The sequence below is a fragment of the Rhamphochromis sp. 'chilingali' genome, assembly GCF_963969265.1.
Source record: "Rhamphochromis sp. 'chilingali' genome assembly, chromosome: 11".
NCBI classification, from domain to species: Eukaryota; Metazoa; Chordata; class Actinopteri; order Cichliformes; family Cichlidae; genus Rhamphochromis; species Rhamphochromis sp. 'chilingali'.
The window spans coordinates 21,005,536-21,020,383 of record NC_137938.1 but is presented as its reverse complement, the minus strand read 5'-3'; the positions used below and the strand labels follow the sequence as shown (position 1 = coordinate 21,020,383).

At 43.1% G+C, this 14,848-nt stretch overlaps 1 protein-coding gene across 1 annotated transcript; it reads left to right on the top strand.

Moving 5' to 3' along the window:
- The first annotated feature begins 1,123 nt into the window (after nucleotides 1-1,123).
- Nucleotides 1,124-13,436, top strand: nacad (NAC alpha domain containing). The gene is made up of 10 exons (XM_080895416.1): nucleotides 1,124-1,443; nucleotides 4,575-4,861; nucleotides 4,978-10,489; nucleotides 10,632-10,865; nucleotides 11,486-11,577; nucleotides 12,002-12,070; nucleotides 12,192-12,338; nucleotides 12,420-12,554; nucleotides 12,665-12,787; nucleotides 13,281-13,436. The coding sequence occupies exons 1-10, from the start codon at nucleotides 1,359-1,361 to the stop codon at nucleotides 13,293-13,295; spliced, it is 6,699 nt and encodes a 2,232-aa protein (XP_080751542.1). The 5' UTR covers nucleotides 1,124-1,358; the 3' UTR covers nucleotides 13,296-13,436.
- Nucleotides 13,437-14,848: the final 1,412 nt, after the last annotated feature.

The following is a 14,848-nucleotide window of genomic DNA, read 5'->3' as shown; positions in this document are numbered from 1 at the left end:
CACTGTAAGCCAGGTGAACAAGACGACCCTCCTGAAAATTGATGGTTTTGCAGGTGGTGGCTACGGGTCATTGCTATCTCCTTATCCCCCCTGACTGATTTTACTCCAGTTTTGCTTGTTGCAAGTGTCCACTGCATGTCGTATGATATTGTACCTGCAGCCCATTCAAGTTACAGCTAAACCAACTCCTTGCAAGAAGGTTTTCTGTATCTCCCAGCAGAGTCTGAAGAGAGATACCAGGAGAATGGCTGTTACACAAGGATAGGGCCTTAGGAGGGAATCAGCCTGGCAGCAGGACTTGTATCTGCGCCTTTGTAGGAGGAGGAACAGGAGGAGTGCTCCTAGAGCCCTACAAAATGACCCCAACAGAATACTCATGTGCATGTTCCTCATCTAACTATCAGAGTGAGCTGCTATAAGCATAGCTTGAGGTCCCAAAATCCTTTGCTCAAAGATTAACACCATCTATTACCCACTTAGTCTTTGTAAGGCACTTTGAATTGGCTTTTTAAATGATGCTGTCTTAATGAGAGATGAAGATGGAGGGCAGAAGCAGATGTTTTAGTGGCCCTTGGGGCAAATATCTCCTTCCTGATTCCTGTTGGATCAAATCAGAGCAGGAGGCAGAGGGTGTAATCAGCAGTATACTTTCAGGATTCATTTCTGCGCATTCGATTCTCTGTGTTCCAGGTTTCTCTTTCCACTGTCTGTTTTGTTTTCCATTTGATTTATCCATTTCACTCTTGTTTTTGCAGTACCGCTTCTTTCCTTTAAGGTTGGGGGCAGCACTGAGAGATCAGCAGAAATGTGCTGACATCATCTCCAAAGATCCAGTCATAGCTTGGATGGGCGTGAAGGGAAGGGTGGGGGACCAGGGAGGAGAGGAGGGAGAGAGATACACGGAGGATGGAAGATGCGAGGAAGAGGAGGAGGGAGGAAAGCAGGAACTGGGCATCAAGAGAGAATACTGCAGCTCCCTCTCAGATTCTACACACACACACACACACACACACCACGCACACACCGATGAACTGGATCATGAGGCTCTGAAGCACACGCCCACAACAGCAGCATCACTGTGCTGCACCACAGAGAGAGACCAGCCTATACTCCCATCTCTGACTCTCCCTCTTTCATTCTCTGTTTGCCTCATTCTCTTTCACACACAAACACACACACACACACACATAGAGGCAGACACGTGCTGCAGGGAAGATCTGAGTGTTGGGTCGCTGAGCATTCATATCCCCCTCCCCTTCTTCTTCTTTCTCACTCTCACTCTCTCTCCTCGTTCACCTTGTCTGTTCTGGCTGTATGGTTTATCGTTGCGTCAGAGTCAAAGACAGCCAGCGAGAAGCATGCCGGGGGAGAGCACTCACAGATCCGTGCCCAGCGGCAAGCATCCAGGGCAGGAACCTGAGGAAACAGGGCTCCCTGGACCAGGTAGGACCACTGGGCTTGAGCACTGGGAAAGGAGAGGGTTTCCATTGATACTAATTGAGACAGAGACCAGGGCGTAATCGAGAAGAAAGGCTCAAGACTGTGTTGAGCAAGTAGTATTTAACAGATAGGATAGGAAGGACTGAAGTATTAGCAGGAAGAAAAGCAAAGGTAAAGGATTATTTGACAAGCACTAACTGCTCAAAAGTACCTGGGAGATCTCACTTTAGACCTGGGTGATTTCTGTGTGTCTGACATGTGCAGGCTGAGTAAGCTGTGATTCAGTTGCATGTTTGCTTCCTCGGTAAACTGCATGTTGCCTCTCCTTCCCCCTTGCAGCTATTAGCAGCCTCCCAAGAGATTCCACCCCTAGACATCAACTCTTACCTCGTCTCCTTTTACTCCCCATTACAGAATCCAAATTAGCAATATGTTCCTTTCAGCTACCACAGTATTGTATGTACCGACTAATTTCATTGTGTAACTGCCCCCCCCCCCCCCCCCCCCCCCCCCAGCATCCAGCCTCAGTCCTCATCGGATTCCCAGTGCTCTTACCCCCACCCTAAATCTGGCCCCCGTAGTCTCTATCACTCCTCCCACTGCCCCATGTTCATGCCACATCCGCATCCCCATCTCTACATCAGTTTTATGCAAGCTGTAAGTGCAGAGCAGTGTGGCGTAGCTCCTCCCTACCCCCCAGCTTCAACAGGAACATGACACAGCAGCATGGCAGAGCACAGTTTAACACAAAAACACAACCTCACAGGTACAAGAGCTTTCATTATTTTTGTTGTTTATTGTTTACTATATAAGATCATTAAATATGGTTATAGGTTATAGTGAAAGTTTTACCTTAAACTTTATAATCATTCTATTGTATTATATTATACATTATATTGTTATATATTATAATTATAAATTACTTTGATCTTATTAGAGTATAGATAGATAGATAGATAGATAGATAGATAGATAGATAGATAGATAGATAGATAGATAGATAGATAGATAGATAGATAGATAGATAGATAGATAGATAGATAGATCAGAGACTCGCTCTTGGGGGTGGCAAATCCAGCACTGCATCCACTGTGACGCAGCTTTAGTCTGCTCAACTGCGGCCTGTTCTTCATACAGCAAGCTAGGTGCTCAGATTAACTGCATTCCCTGAGACCAGGCTCCGAGGCCAGGCAGTCGTATTATGTCACTGACTTATTTAGCAGCCTAGCCAAACAGTTTTTATGTACTTCCTATGATTGTCACTAAAGCACGATAGAGCATTTCTAGATGTGTTTTCAAGGTATATATTGCTTGATTTTCTTGAACTCAGATATGCTGTTGAAAACCAGTGCTATATTAGCCTTTGTCACCGTAGCATAGTGAGGTTTTGTTGAGCTCCTGCAGGAGAAGACAATCAGAATCAGCCTGTTTATGTTCCGTTGAGACTAGGCTGTGCTGTAGCAGAAGAGTTGTCTTTTGTGTATTATGTATTGTGCATCTCTCTGACCTAACAGCAGCTTTTAGTCTATGTGGCGTGACTCAGCACACACACAAACACACCTTCATCTTAATATTGGAGCAGTGATCGGGAAGAGCTTCTAAGTGCTGATGCTTGCATCTGCCACCTCCCCAGGGAGGGCAGGACAGTAGCGAGGGAGGAGAAGAAAAGAGCATGTGCTTAGTTACTACTACGCCCTGCTAGATACATCTGCGTACAAAGCAGAGCCAAAGCGAGGATCAGCTAGGAAAAGGCTAAGGAGTAATATAAGGGAGTGATAGAAAGAATGAGCTACATAACAGTAAGTGAATGTGATATCTATGCTCCATGGAGAACAAAACACGTGCATGTGTCAGTGAGGGTGTATATGTGGCTGGCACTGAGCTGAGCCACTTGTGTGTTGTAATGACCAATCAGCATGTGAATTGAGGTCACCCTACAAATGGCCCAGTTAAATGAGGTTTCTGTTCTCGGTGTGTGGATGACAAAGAGCTTAGAGCATATCTTCTGAGGGATATTTTGAAAAAAGTACAATTTTGCATTGTAGTAATCAAAGAGCATCAAAGAACTGATTTAAGATGACAAATAGAATTTTAAATTTTTTTTATCTTCTTGCTTTTTACTTTCTTACTCATACCCAAGACTTCCTCTACTCCCTCTTGATTCATTTCCTTCATTCAGCCTGACATTTCATCTCAGTGATTTCTCCATTCCCAATGACAGGTGAGGATACAAAATGATAACAAGGTCCAGAAGGACAAGAGGACAGAGAACGCTGTAATAGAATAACAGCTTATTTTGCCTCTGGCTAATTGTGCTAATTGTGAAAGAGACGTGCAGAGGTAAAGATTCTTGTGTATGTGAAGAAACATTGTTTCTGACTTCCATCTATAGAGACCAAGCTTTTGGAGGATTGCCGCACGCATTACAAAAATAATAATAATAAATACATTAAAACAGTCTTGTTTTAAGTCTCAGTACTCTTTTTTTTCTACTGAAAGCCATTTGCTGTGTCATGAGAGCTGAGGGGTATTTGTTTACTGACTGGCATTTTGGTGTAATTTTCTTTTGCTCTTTCTGAACTAATGTGTGGGCTAAGATAAGTGAAACTCAAACACAGAAATCTAAAGTCTAATATTATACAATAAAAGAGGCATGACTTTCCACATCACGTCTAGTGCCGTGGTACTAAGGTGATTTAGTCAGCTTGCTTATATGATATTTTTGTTAATTCCTCAGAGTTCAAATGTATTAATATCCGAACTCTTAACCTCCTAGGACCTGGTGTCCACATATGTGGACATCACATTTTGGGTTATTTAGACCAAAATATTCAATTTTGCTCAACAAGGGTCTGATATCCACTTATGAGGACATTATACTTCTACTGTGCTATTGAAATTTTAAACAAATATCCGTATATGCGTCTCTCATTTTTTTTAGAAACAAAAATCAGGTAAAAAAAAATCTGGTAATTCTTTGTTTTTACATTCATCTGGCCCCAGTCAGCCCAAATATCAAAGAGAAATCAAAAATGCATGTCGTGGAAGAGTTCGGGTCATAGGAGGTTAATATTTGTTTTGATCTTTTTTTCTTTTACTTATGAAGTTGATTTATTTTCATTTCTCTTTTTCAGACATGACCAGACACCCATCTACTGACTCCACACCAAGTGACAGTGGTTCATCCCCGAGTGACAGTGGTTCTAGTGCCTCTCCCAGTACTCCACAAAAGCTGCTCCCAGCATGCACTTCTCCATTTGGACCACGACTATTTCATGTGTCCCCTAGCTCTTCTGGTACCCCAAGACCTCAACCTGAAGGCTCCGATCATCGCAACAACAGCACACCCAGACTGTCTGGAAAATTAGGTGGCCATGGACCATGTGGCCGCCATGTCCCTGTTAAGATGGAGCGAATCAAGGTGCGTGTCTTGTGTGTGCGTGCATGTATGTGTGTTTGATCATGTTGTAGCTTCATAGCACTTAGGATACCATTATGAACATTTGTAATTGTGTATGTAAAATGTTTTATTCCCAGGTCTTAACTGGTTCTGAGGTGGAGAGTGACTACCAGGAGCCACAAACTATTGATACAAGGGTGGTGATGGGTGAAGAAACACTGCTGAAAACAACAGAGATCAAGAAAGGGAATCCCTTTACTGCCCCAAGTGATCAGGCTGTACCTTTACCAGATATTCAAAGCTTTTCAGATCCTCAGGCACAGGCAAAAGAGACTCAGTTGGAAACAAGAAAAGAGGAAAATCAATCCCCAAAACAGGAGGCTCAGCAAAAAGACCGTGCAGACCCCTCAGCGACTCTCCCTATGCCTTTTCACAACCCCCTGCTCCCTCCCTCTACCTCCCCAGGGTCACTCACGACAGATGACAGCTTGATGGAGAAAAAAGAAGAGTGTCAAAGCCTCTCTCAAGATGAAGTGCCTTCCCACTCTTTTTCTGAGCCTTCCTGTCCAGTTGCTTTGTCCTTTTCTGAGCCAGTCTGTGCTGTTGACCCACTACGAGTGGGTGTCCCCTCATGTCTTGACCCTGACCTTTACTACACTGCTCCTTCTACCCCAATTAAAATGGCATCTCGCTCTTCACACCTGAAACATCATTCATATCCTGGCTCCCCTGTCTCTCCACTGTCCCCTGGTTCTCCCTCTGACAGTGAGGACCTCTGTTCCCCTCTCACTTCTCCTTCTGGCTCTTACATCACAGCAGAGGGAGGCAGCTGGACCTCCTCTTACACATCTTCCACCTCCCCCTCCACATCTCCAAATCCACTCCTCACAGAAGAAACACAGGAGGCTCCTGCTTGTTTTGTGGGGTCCTTGTCTGAAATTGGAGATGAAGTTGGGGAGGAAAAGGGAAGAATAGTTCCAGAACGCGAGGAAGAAAGGGCAGGGGACTTCTGTCTGTACCATGAGGGGGATTTTGTTTTGAATTCCCCAACAGGTATAACAGACACAGTCATAGTTGAGGAGGAAGAAATTTTAAAAGGGGACGAGGTCAGTGTTTCTAGAGAAAGCTGTCGCCCCTGCTGGGTAACTGAGGACACATCCCCTCTGAGGAGCAGTAGCAGTAGTGACTCCCAGGAGGATGGAGGGGGTTATGAAAGTTCACTCTGCCCTCTAGATGAGGACAGTATAGAAAGTGCTGAGTCGTCTAGACCTATCCAGTCGGGACTGAGACTGCAACTTGAGGCATGCGTATCAGAGGAACATTATGGACAGATGGATGTCCACCAAGAGCCTCCTTCAACCGCCTTGACTCCTGACACAGAGAACATGACCATGGCCTCATCAAGCCTTAGCCCTGACTCACCTGTCCTCTCCCTGGATGCCTTCTTTCCTGGAGCGTTTGATAGGCTTGGTCCCAGTTCCTTCATACTATCCCAGGCAGCCTGTGCTGATGATATACCAGAGGAGGAGAGGATGATCCCTGCCTCCCTCATCTCCTTTCCCCTTCACACCAGCCTTATCTTTAAGGCTGATTCAATGGAAATCACTCTCTTCCCCACTGAAGAAGAGAATGAAATAGAAGTTAATGACAGAAACGAAGAAAAGGACGTTGATGCCTATGCAGCGGGAGAAGAGGAGGCAGATGTAGAAGATGACGATGAAGACGAAGAGGATGACGATTATGATTATGATGATGATTTTGATGGTAATGCTAATGGTGCTGTCAGCTGTGATGAATATGAGAAAACTAATAAAGATGATGGCAGTGATGACCGTAAAGAGTCAGGCGAGGAAGCTAAGGTGGAAGTGAAAGTGGTAGAAGAGGACGAAGAGGAGGAGGAGGAAGAAGAAGAAGATGAGGACGACAATGATGAATGTCATAGCAGAGCAGTGGAGGATCCCACAGATGAGGATAGCTCAGCATCCTTCCTTCATTCGCTTTCAGAAACTTCTCTTAATGAGGGGTTGGATGAGTCTTTTTGTTTCCAAGACGATACAGAGGAGTCATCAGATTCTGCCTCCTACAACGGGGAGGAAGACGAACGTCTGTACAGCACTGAGAGGCATGCACAATCATTAGAGCCCACATCAGCAGATGGACCTGATCCAGGTCAAATACAATCAGAACCTGAACGGGCAACTGTCAGTGACACAGTACAAAATGAACCTTTGCCCTCACAGCAGAGCATGGATGAACTAGCGGATCGCTGCAAAACCACCTGTCTGTCTGAAGCCACTGCCCACCCTAAAGGAAACAATGTAGATCCCAGTCCTGTGGATGCATGTAAAATCCCTGAGACCCAATCAGACCCTGAACTAGAATCTACCAGCGAAACAGGTCAGGCAAAACATTTCCCTCTACAAGCAAGCACAGACAAACCACTGGATCACCAGAAACTATCCTGTCCTGCAGAAGCGAATTCTTCTCTGTCAGACTCCGACGACCCGAATAAGAGTGCAAATGAGAGTGAAATGACTTATCTTGATTTTTTCTCCAATCCTCTTGAGGGGCCTAAGCCCAGTCCCTTTTTTAACCCTTCCTCCACTCCTGATACCAGCCATGTGTCACCTTCTTTTGCAACAGAGTCCCACATGTCCCACATTCCTCCCTCTGCTACTTCTGTGCAGGAAACAACAGACCAGAACATTTCAGTTTTTCCAGAAGAAGATCACCAGGGCAAAGATGTTGATTTCAAATTGCCCAGTAATAGTGGCACAGTGGAAAAAGAACCAGAAAGAGACTCTTTGAAATTACACAGTGATAACTCAGTAACTGAGCCCATAAATGGGCCAGAAAGAGATTCTTTCAAATTGCTCATCAAGCCTCGCCACTATCACTCTGAAAGCCAAAGGACTGTGGGAGCAAGTAGACGTGTGTTGTCAAAGTCTTTCTGCAGTAAATATGATGTGCCTGTAGGGGCAGAGGCCATGTGCAGAACCAGTATTCACAGTGAGTCTGATATTGACCTTGACCAGAAGAATGGGAATGCTTCAGCAGAGTCAGTGAGTGTGGAGTGTAGAATCAGTGATTCTGGTCCGTCTCTGAACAATGTCATTGCTACTAATGACTTGAATAAAGGTGTTCCTCTTCTATCTTGTCCTAAAGACCCTAGTCCCAATCCCAGTAATATCCCTGTTTCGACCTCTCCAGAAGTCATCTCAGAACTAGCTGACAATCTGGCCCTAACACCTGAACACTGCCCTGGTGACTCTTCCCAGGAGAACCTAAGGGAAAACACCCTCAGTACTGATGAGGGAGTACTGGGAGCTGTTGGTTCCCCACACTCACCTTTTGCCATCTCTCCGAAAAGGGAAAATTCAGAAATGGACACAAGCAGAGAGATGGGTTCTGTAGCAGGGGCATGGTGTGACACCAGGGTGGGAATGGGGTTCAGTCTTGGATTAGGAGCAGAGGCTGAGTTTGGTGTCTGGGGAGCAGGGGAATCTCTATCATTGTCTCTGGGGAAGAGGTATGAGTTAGAGGCGGAAAGTTTGCTCATGTGTGATGCAGAAGGCCAAAGCAAGCAGACGGCCATGGTTTCTAACATGAACAGTGAAGAATGCAGAAATTATGATAATGTTCTCGGGTCTATGCTAGATGAAGACGATAACAACAGTTTGCATGGAGAGAAGCGCCAAACAGATACCGAAGAACTGGTTGGAGAGGGAGTTTCTGAGTCCAACTTGGCACGCTGTAAGTCCACTGAGGAGATTTCAGTAGAAGGAGGGGGAGAAGACGGGAACGGCAGCTTCCTGGAGGATGATATCAGTAATCTAAATCCACACAATGACGGCGATAACACAGAAACACAAATACAAAACACTTGGAAGAATTGTAACAATAACAGTGAGTCTGCATTTGGCTCTGCTCATGGGAGTCTCAATGCTCTGTCAGAGGAAGTCAGACACCAGAGTGTGAGTGTCAGTGTTAGAGACTCTGTCTCTAATATTCCACTTGAGGAGATGCCACCTCAGGTTTCGGACATGATTCCTGATGGAGACAGGAAATCAACAGATAGTTTGATAAACCAGACACCAGAAACAACACAGACACCATTCCCCGAGAAAGGTGGCTCCAGCATCTCTGTGCCATTAACTGAAACTCACTCAGATGCAGCTGCAACAAACAAACACTTTGATTTAAAAAATGAAACCAACTTAAGAAGTCATACAGGCCCAGAGTGTCAGACAATCACTCCAGAGAGTGACACATCATTTTCTTTGGTACAGGGCTCCTTTGGATCATTCACTCCTAAATGCAAATCCGATGATTCCAAACCAAGTAAAGCTTGTCAAGAAAAGGTCAATACTGGTTCTTTGTCAGAAACAGAGATAATGGAGTCTCAGACAGAAAGCCAAAGAAAATGTGATGGCAGTCCCCTCATGGACAAAGTTGTCGATGAACCAAAGACTAAAGATGCCTTTAGAGAACAACAGCATGTTGTTTATAACTCAGGGGAAGACAATGAAGAAGACAAAGTGGAAGAGAAAGCAAAAGAGAGAGGTGCAAAAAAAGATAAGAAGAAGAAACAGGAAAGGAAATCCCGTTCTGCACAAAATGACTCAGAGCACTTTCCCTGTGACAGCCCCAAGGAGGGACATTGCACAGATACATCATTTGATGCAAAGAAAGGAAGGAGAGGAAGGCAGAAACAGAGGGCACCTCTGACAGACAGTCAAGGTGCCTCTAGCCCCGAATCTGTTGTTGATCCAGAGAAACCTGCTGTTCCTTTAAATAACACACCAGGGGTACGGTCAAAGGGGAATGCAGAAACATCCAAATCTAAGACAGGACATAATGCAAGCAACAAGTTTTCATCACTGGATTGTCAACAGAAGACGCCTGGGACAGACAAGGTTGAATCTGGTTCACAGCTCCAGGTAGAAAACAATCCGAGTCCTGATGTCTCTACCACACACACAACAGACAACCTAAATATTGTTGTGGCGATGAACCAAGACGTACAGCAGGAAGTTCTTGATAATAGACCGCTACCTGATAATCAGAGAGGACTTACAGTGGACATTAATGATAACAACATAGATATTACCCACAATACCATACCATACTCTCTGAATCCACTTTGCTTCTCAGCATCTCCTGTTTCCTCTTCCTCTTCCTCCTGCTCTCTACCTTGTGCCTCAACAGACCCAGAGCATGATCTTTCCACACCAGTGCAGGAATCCCAACCTGACCTCTCAGCCCAACAACGGCAAGAACCTTCACTGTTCACGTGCCACACCACCCCTGTCCGTTTGTCAACCTCCCCTACAACACAGAACACCCCTAATTCCCAGTTCCTTCCTACCACTAACCTCCAAGAGATCACTGATGTCCTCAGTACATCAACTGTGTCTGCCACAACTGTCTCTTCACCCTTATTCTCCACTGCCATGCCATTAAGTCTGTTTCAGTCTGCCCAGGAGTCATCTTTACCCGAGCTGGGGAATTTAGATGCAGTCTGTATTCCAGACTCTAGTTCCCATCCCCAGTCTCAGTCATACTCCCAGTCTCATGCTAACGCAAGAGTACAGTCTCACAAACAAGTCAGTCAAGGTCACACATGGAGCACACAAGACAGGTGCAAAGGTGAGTAAAGTCATGATTACCTCAAACCAAACATTCCCTCTCTAATCCAAACATTTGAGTTAGCGAGTTTGTCAAAGAAAAGGTAAACACTTCCTAACACTGTTATCATAAAAGCTGTGATAATCATTGTGTGTTTTGTAAGGTCCTAGTTTGGCTGAGGAAGAGACAGACAGTGAGGGCGATGGAGGTAAAACATCCCAGCCCAAAGGAGTTCAAGGAAGCAGAAATGGATCACTACAGAAAAACTCTGGTTCAGCCAATCAAAGGGAAATTCAGCCCTTCTCTACCCACCAACTTACAGGCAGGCGGCCCAGCTGTCCTATGAAACACAGCCACAACATTTGTGAAGAGACTGACCTATCATTCCAGAGCAATTGTAAGTGGTTTCATACCTCCTCTGGGGCACTGAAATCCCCCAAAATTTCTTTAGCTATGTGTTATACAACCCACCCTTCTCTCTTTCTCTTTCTCTTTCTCTTTCTCTTTGATTCTCTCTTTGAGGTTATGCAACGTGATAACGCTCTCTCCATCTTACATTTATAAGTTTACTGACAGAGAGGATATTTTAAACTGTTTCAAAGTTTGTAACCTAAATTATGGATGAAGTGTTATTACCCAGCAAGGAAAGTGCACTTATCAATGTGTGCCAGCATTCTGTCATTTTCATGTTTATTCAGGCTGGAGTTGAGCACACTGCTACGTTGTGTTACATACTATTGTGAAGCCACATTGCAAAAGACGTGAATATCACATAGTGATTTTTTATTATATTTTTAATCAACATAAGCTAATTAAAGTCTCTGGTACGGATTAGATATCAGATATAGATTATTCATGTACATAATTGGTACATAATTAATCTATCTATCTATCATTAAAATAGGCTAATTATGTACTAATTAGGAAGATCATTCGATAGATAGACAAATTATTTTTACTCTAGTTTTCCTATGGACTTATTTTATATATGTGTGCTTTGAATTTGTTTTTGTGAAGGTTCAGTGCTGGCTTCATGTAATGAGTCTGAGAGTGAGGGTTCAGTTCCTGAGCTGGAAGAACTGGAACCACTGAGACCATCAGAGCCACAGGTGAGTTTGTCTATGGGATTTTAAAGGTGACCATCTTTCCATATATATGTATATGTATAGTATATAGTATATAGTATATATACATATATATATAGTATATATATTTTACACAATGTACTTCTGGCCAAGCATGTTGTTTAACATGTTGTTCAACTAGCATTGCATTTTAAACTCATAAAATCTAATATTCATCAGATGTTAGCCTTTTTGCTATTTAGCCAGTAGCAGTGGCAGCCCTGATTTCCAGCTACTCTTTAAGGCAAACTTTAATCAAAATGTTGCTGCTATTGCAAAAAGCAAAAAAACAAAACAAAACAGAAGCATCATGAGTTATATTTAGGTATATTAGCATAAACATATTAGCAACATTTGCATATTAAAAGCATAATGGATTATTTCATAAACTTAACTGTTTTTTCTCTAGTCTATCTCCTCTGCGGATGAAGGGTTAAACAGGCCAAAGCAGAGCCGTAGTGAAAAGAAGGCCCGCAAGGTTGGACTACTATATGCTACTACATAAACTTAATAAGTGGTCAAATATAATATTAAAAGTGATACGATTCTTTTTCTTTCATTTCAATCCCTAATTCTTGTTTTCTCTATTGTGCATTTAGGCCATGTCTAAGCTGGGTTTGAAGCCAGTCCACGGTGTGACCAGAATCACTATTAGGAAGTCCAAGAGCATCTTGTTTGTCATCAGCAGACCAGATGTATTCAAAAGCCCCGTATCAGACATTTATATTGTGTTCGGAGAGGCAAAGGTGAGTACTGTTTGTCTATTTGGTTACTCAAGTTTCAGCTTTCAGTTTTAGCTTACTTATCCGGTCCTTTTCTCTCCTCAGATTGAGGACCTGTCTCAGCAGGCTCACAAAGCAGCCGCAGAGAAATTCAAGGTGCCTGTGACCTCTTCTCCCTTAGCCCCACCTGTCCCACCCAGCCTCACCATCAAGGAGGAGAGTGAAGAGGAAGAAGAAGAGGTATTTTCTGAACTATTGTTTCTGAATACCTATTTCAACAACCGTTAAAACGTATGTTCTGAAATCTCTCTTTATCCTTGCTTCTTTCTTTCTTTCTTTCTATACATCAGGTGGATGAGGGAGGCCTTGAGCAGAGAGACATTGAGCTGGTGATGGCTCAGGCCAATGTGTCACGAGCCAAAGCCGTCCGTGCGCTGAAACACAACAAGAATGACATTGTGAATGCTATCATGGTGAGAAACGATGAGGCTGAAGGCGGGAAAGAGAGGGGAAGACAGAGAGTGTGGAGGGAGGGCAGATGGTGAATAAAATAATGAGTCACAGCCAGTGAGCAGGGAGGGGGTGAGATGAAAGAGCAGAGGACAAATGACAAGTAGAATTTCTCCCCAGTAACTGAATAACCTCCACTGTTCTGTAGGTCATCAGTACAGTCTCATGGCCACTAGATGGCAGCAAGTGCTCTCATAAGAACTGGAGCTGTTCAAGTGACGCAGATGTTTTGTTTCTTGATGCAGGATAAAATACTATTAAGATAACTGGGAAATGAAGCCTCACATAATGAGTATCCCTTTTAATTATATACAAAGAGAGATATGTTCCACAGTGGCACATCTTTTTCATTGGGTAGAAGTGAAGATAGTATTTTTGTTGTTTTCATTTATCTTGAATTCAATTTTCCACCTTTTCTCTTTCTCACCTTCACTTTTCTCCCCTGCATTTCCACAGGAGCTGACCATGTGAGCGGTGAAGACGATTCAACTCCTGACCCCTTTATTCCAGCCTATAAAGCCTAAACACCTGACTCTTCTATATCGCTGCTACTATATGTTGCATCCCCAATATCTGCTAAATAAAGTCTGTTCCAACGTGGGCTCTGACTGGACCCTGAAACTGATCTTACTGAAAAGATTAGTCTTTCACATTCATTAAATCAAACATGCTATATTGATCCTTTACGCCAACTTTCACTTCAGGAGAAGTTGAAAATATTTAAATGAAAGAAGAGGCGAAATGTTTCTGATTGGTTATTGGAAGCAAAATCTGTGCTATTCGATTCCATGCTAGAGTTACGTCCTTAATTTATTGGACAAAAACATCATTCTTGCAGTTTTGCATCTGTACACCACCACAGGGGATTTTAAATCAAACAATTTTAAATCCCATGTTTGAAAAGCTCAAAAATAATGAGAAAAATCGAGTGGAAAACAGTTTCATAGCCAGTTGAGGCTCAGTCTCTTGTAATTTCATTACAAATGAAGCAGGAATGAAGCAGTGTTTTATAGCATTTTACTGTAATTTAAAAATATGAAGTTAAACGATATCAGTGCAAGTGAGGAAGGTCGTCAGTTGGCTGAAAAACCAAATCCACCAAGTGACTAAATCAACAATTTGTTAGATTATTAAAAAGAAAGAATGCGCTGACCAGCTAAGCAACAGCAAAGAGTCTGACAGATCACAGACGACAAGTAAATGATTGCAGAATTATTTCCATGGTTAAGAAAAACCACTTCACAGAATTTAACTAAGGCAAGAATTATATTGAAAAGGTTTATTGCCAAAGTCTATAATCAAGAGATGCCGTCACAAATGCAGAAAATATGAATACAGACATTTTACAACAAGGTGCAAAAGACCAGTTACAAGCAAGAACAAGAAATCCAAATTAGACTTTTCCAGAAAACAGATGAAAGAGGATTCATTAGCTGGGCCCACATCCTCAGTTTAGGTTTTGCAGCGTTATTTAGTAGATAAAGGTGAATAAAGGCACATGAACTAATGAAAAGTGAAGAAGTGAAGGAATTGAAAAAAGGGCAAGGAGGGTGGGGCATGGAAATAAGAACGAACAGCCCTTAGAACTGGGGGTGTCATATATAGATAAGACCCAGAAGGGGCATGTTTGGAGTCGTGGTCCTGCTCCTGGAATTCAGATATTTTATCTCCAATATATAGTACTAGAATGGTGGAAGAAATAAGTATGAAGAAGGAAAGAAACAGCTCATGATCCAAAGCATACCACATCATCTGTCAAATATGGATATAATGCCTGTTTATTGATGATGTGACTGCTTTTTTTTTTTTTTTTTTTTTACTTTTTGTGTCCCGTTTGGATCTTTAGCCATCAGAATTGTTGTCTTGAGGCCAAGAAAGATGCCAAGCGATTTATTTTACCAAGTGGATCATCATGGCCTTGCCATATTGGTCCATTTGATTGACCTTTATTATAATTATGAATTTATTTTATTTTCAGTTGCTACAAACGGGACAGACATGACTGGGGGATAGGACAGGGAGAA

Coding starts and splice junctions, on each gene's coding strand:
- nacad (XM_080895416.1), top strand. CDS start 1,359: ATGCCGGGGGAGAGCACTCACAGATCCGTGCCCAGCGGCAAGCATCCA. Junction 10,490..10,631: donor CACACAAGACAGGTGCAAAG/GTGAGTAAAGTC, acceptor GTGTTTTGTAAG/GTCCTAGTTTGGCTGAGGAA. Junction 12,555..12,664: donor GTGAAGAGGAAGAAGAAGAG/GTATTTTCTGAA, acceptor TCTATACATCAG/GTGGATGAGGGAGGCCTTGA.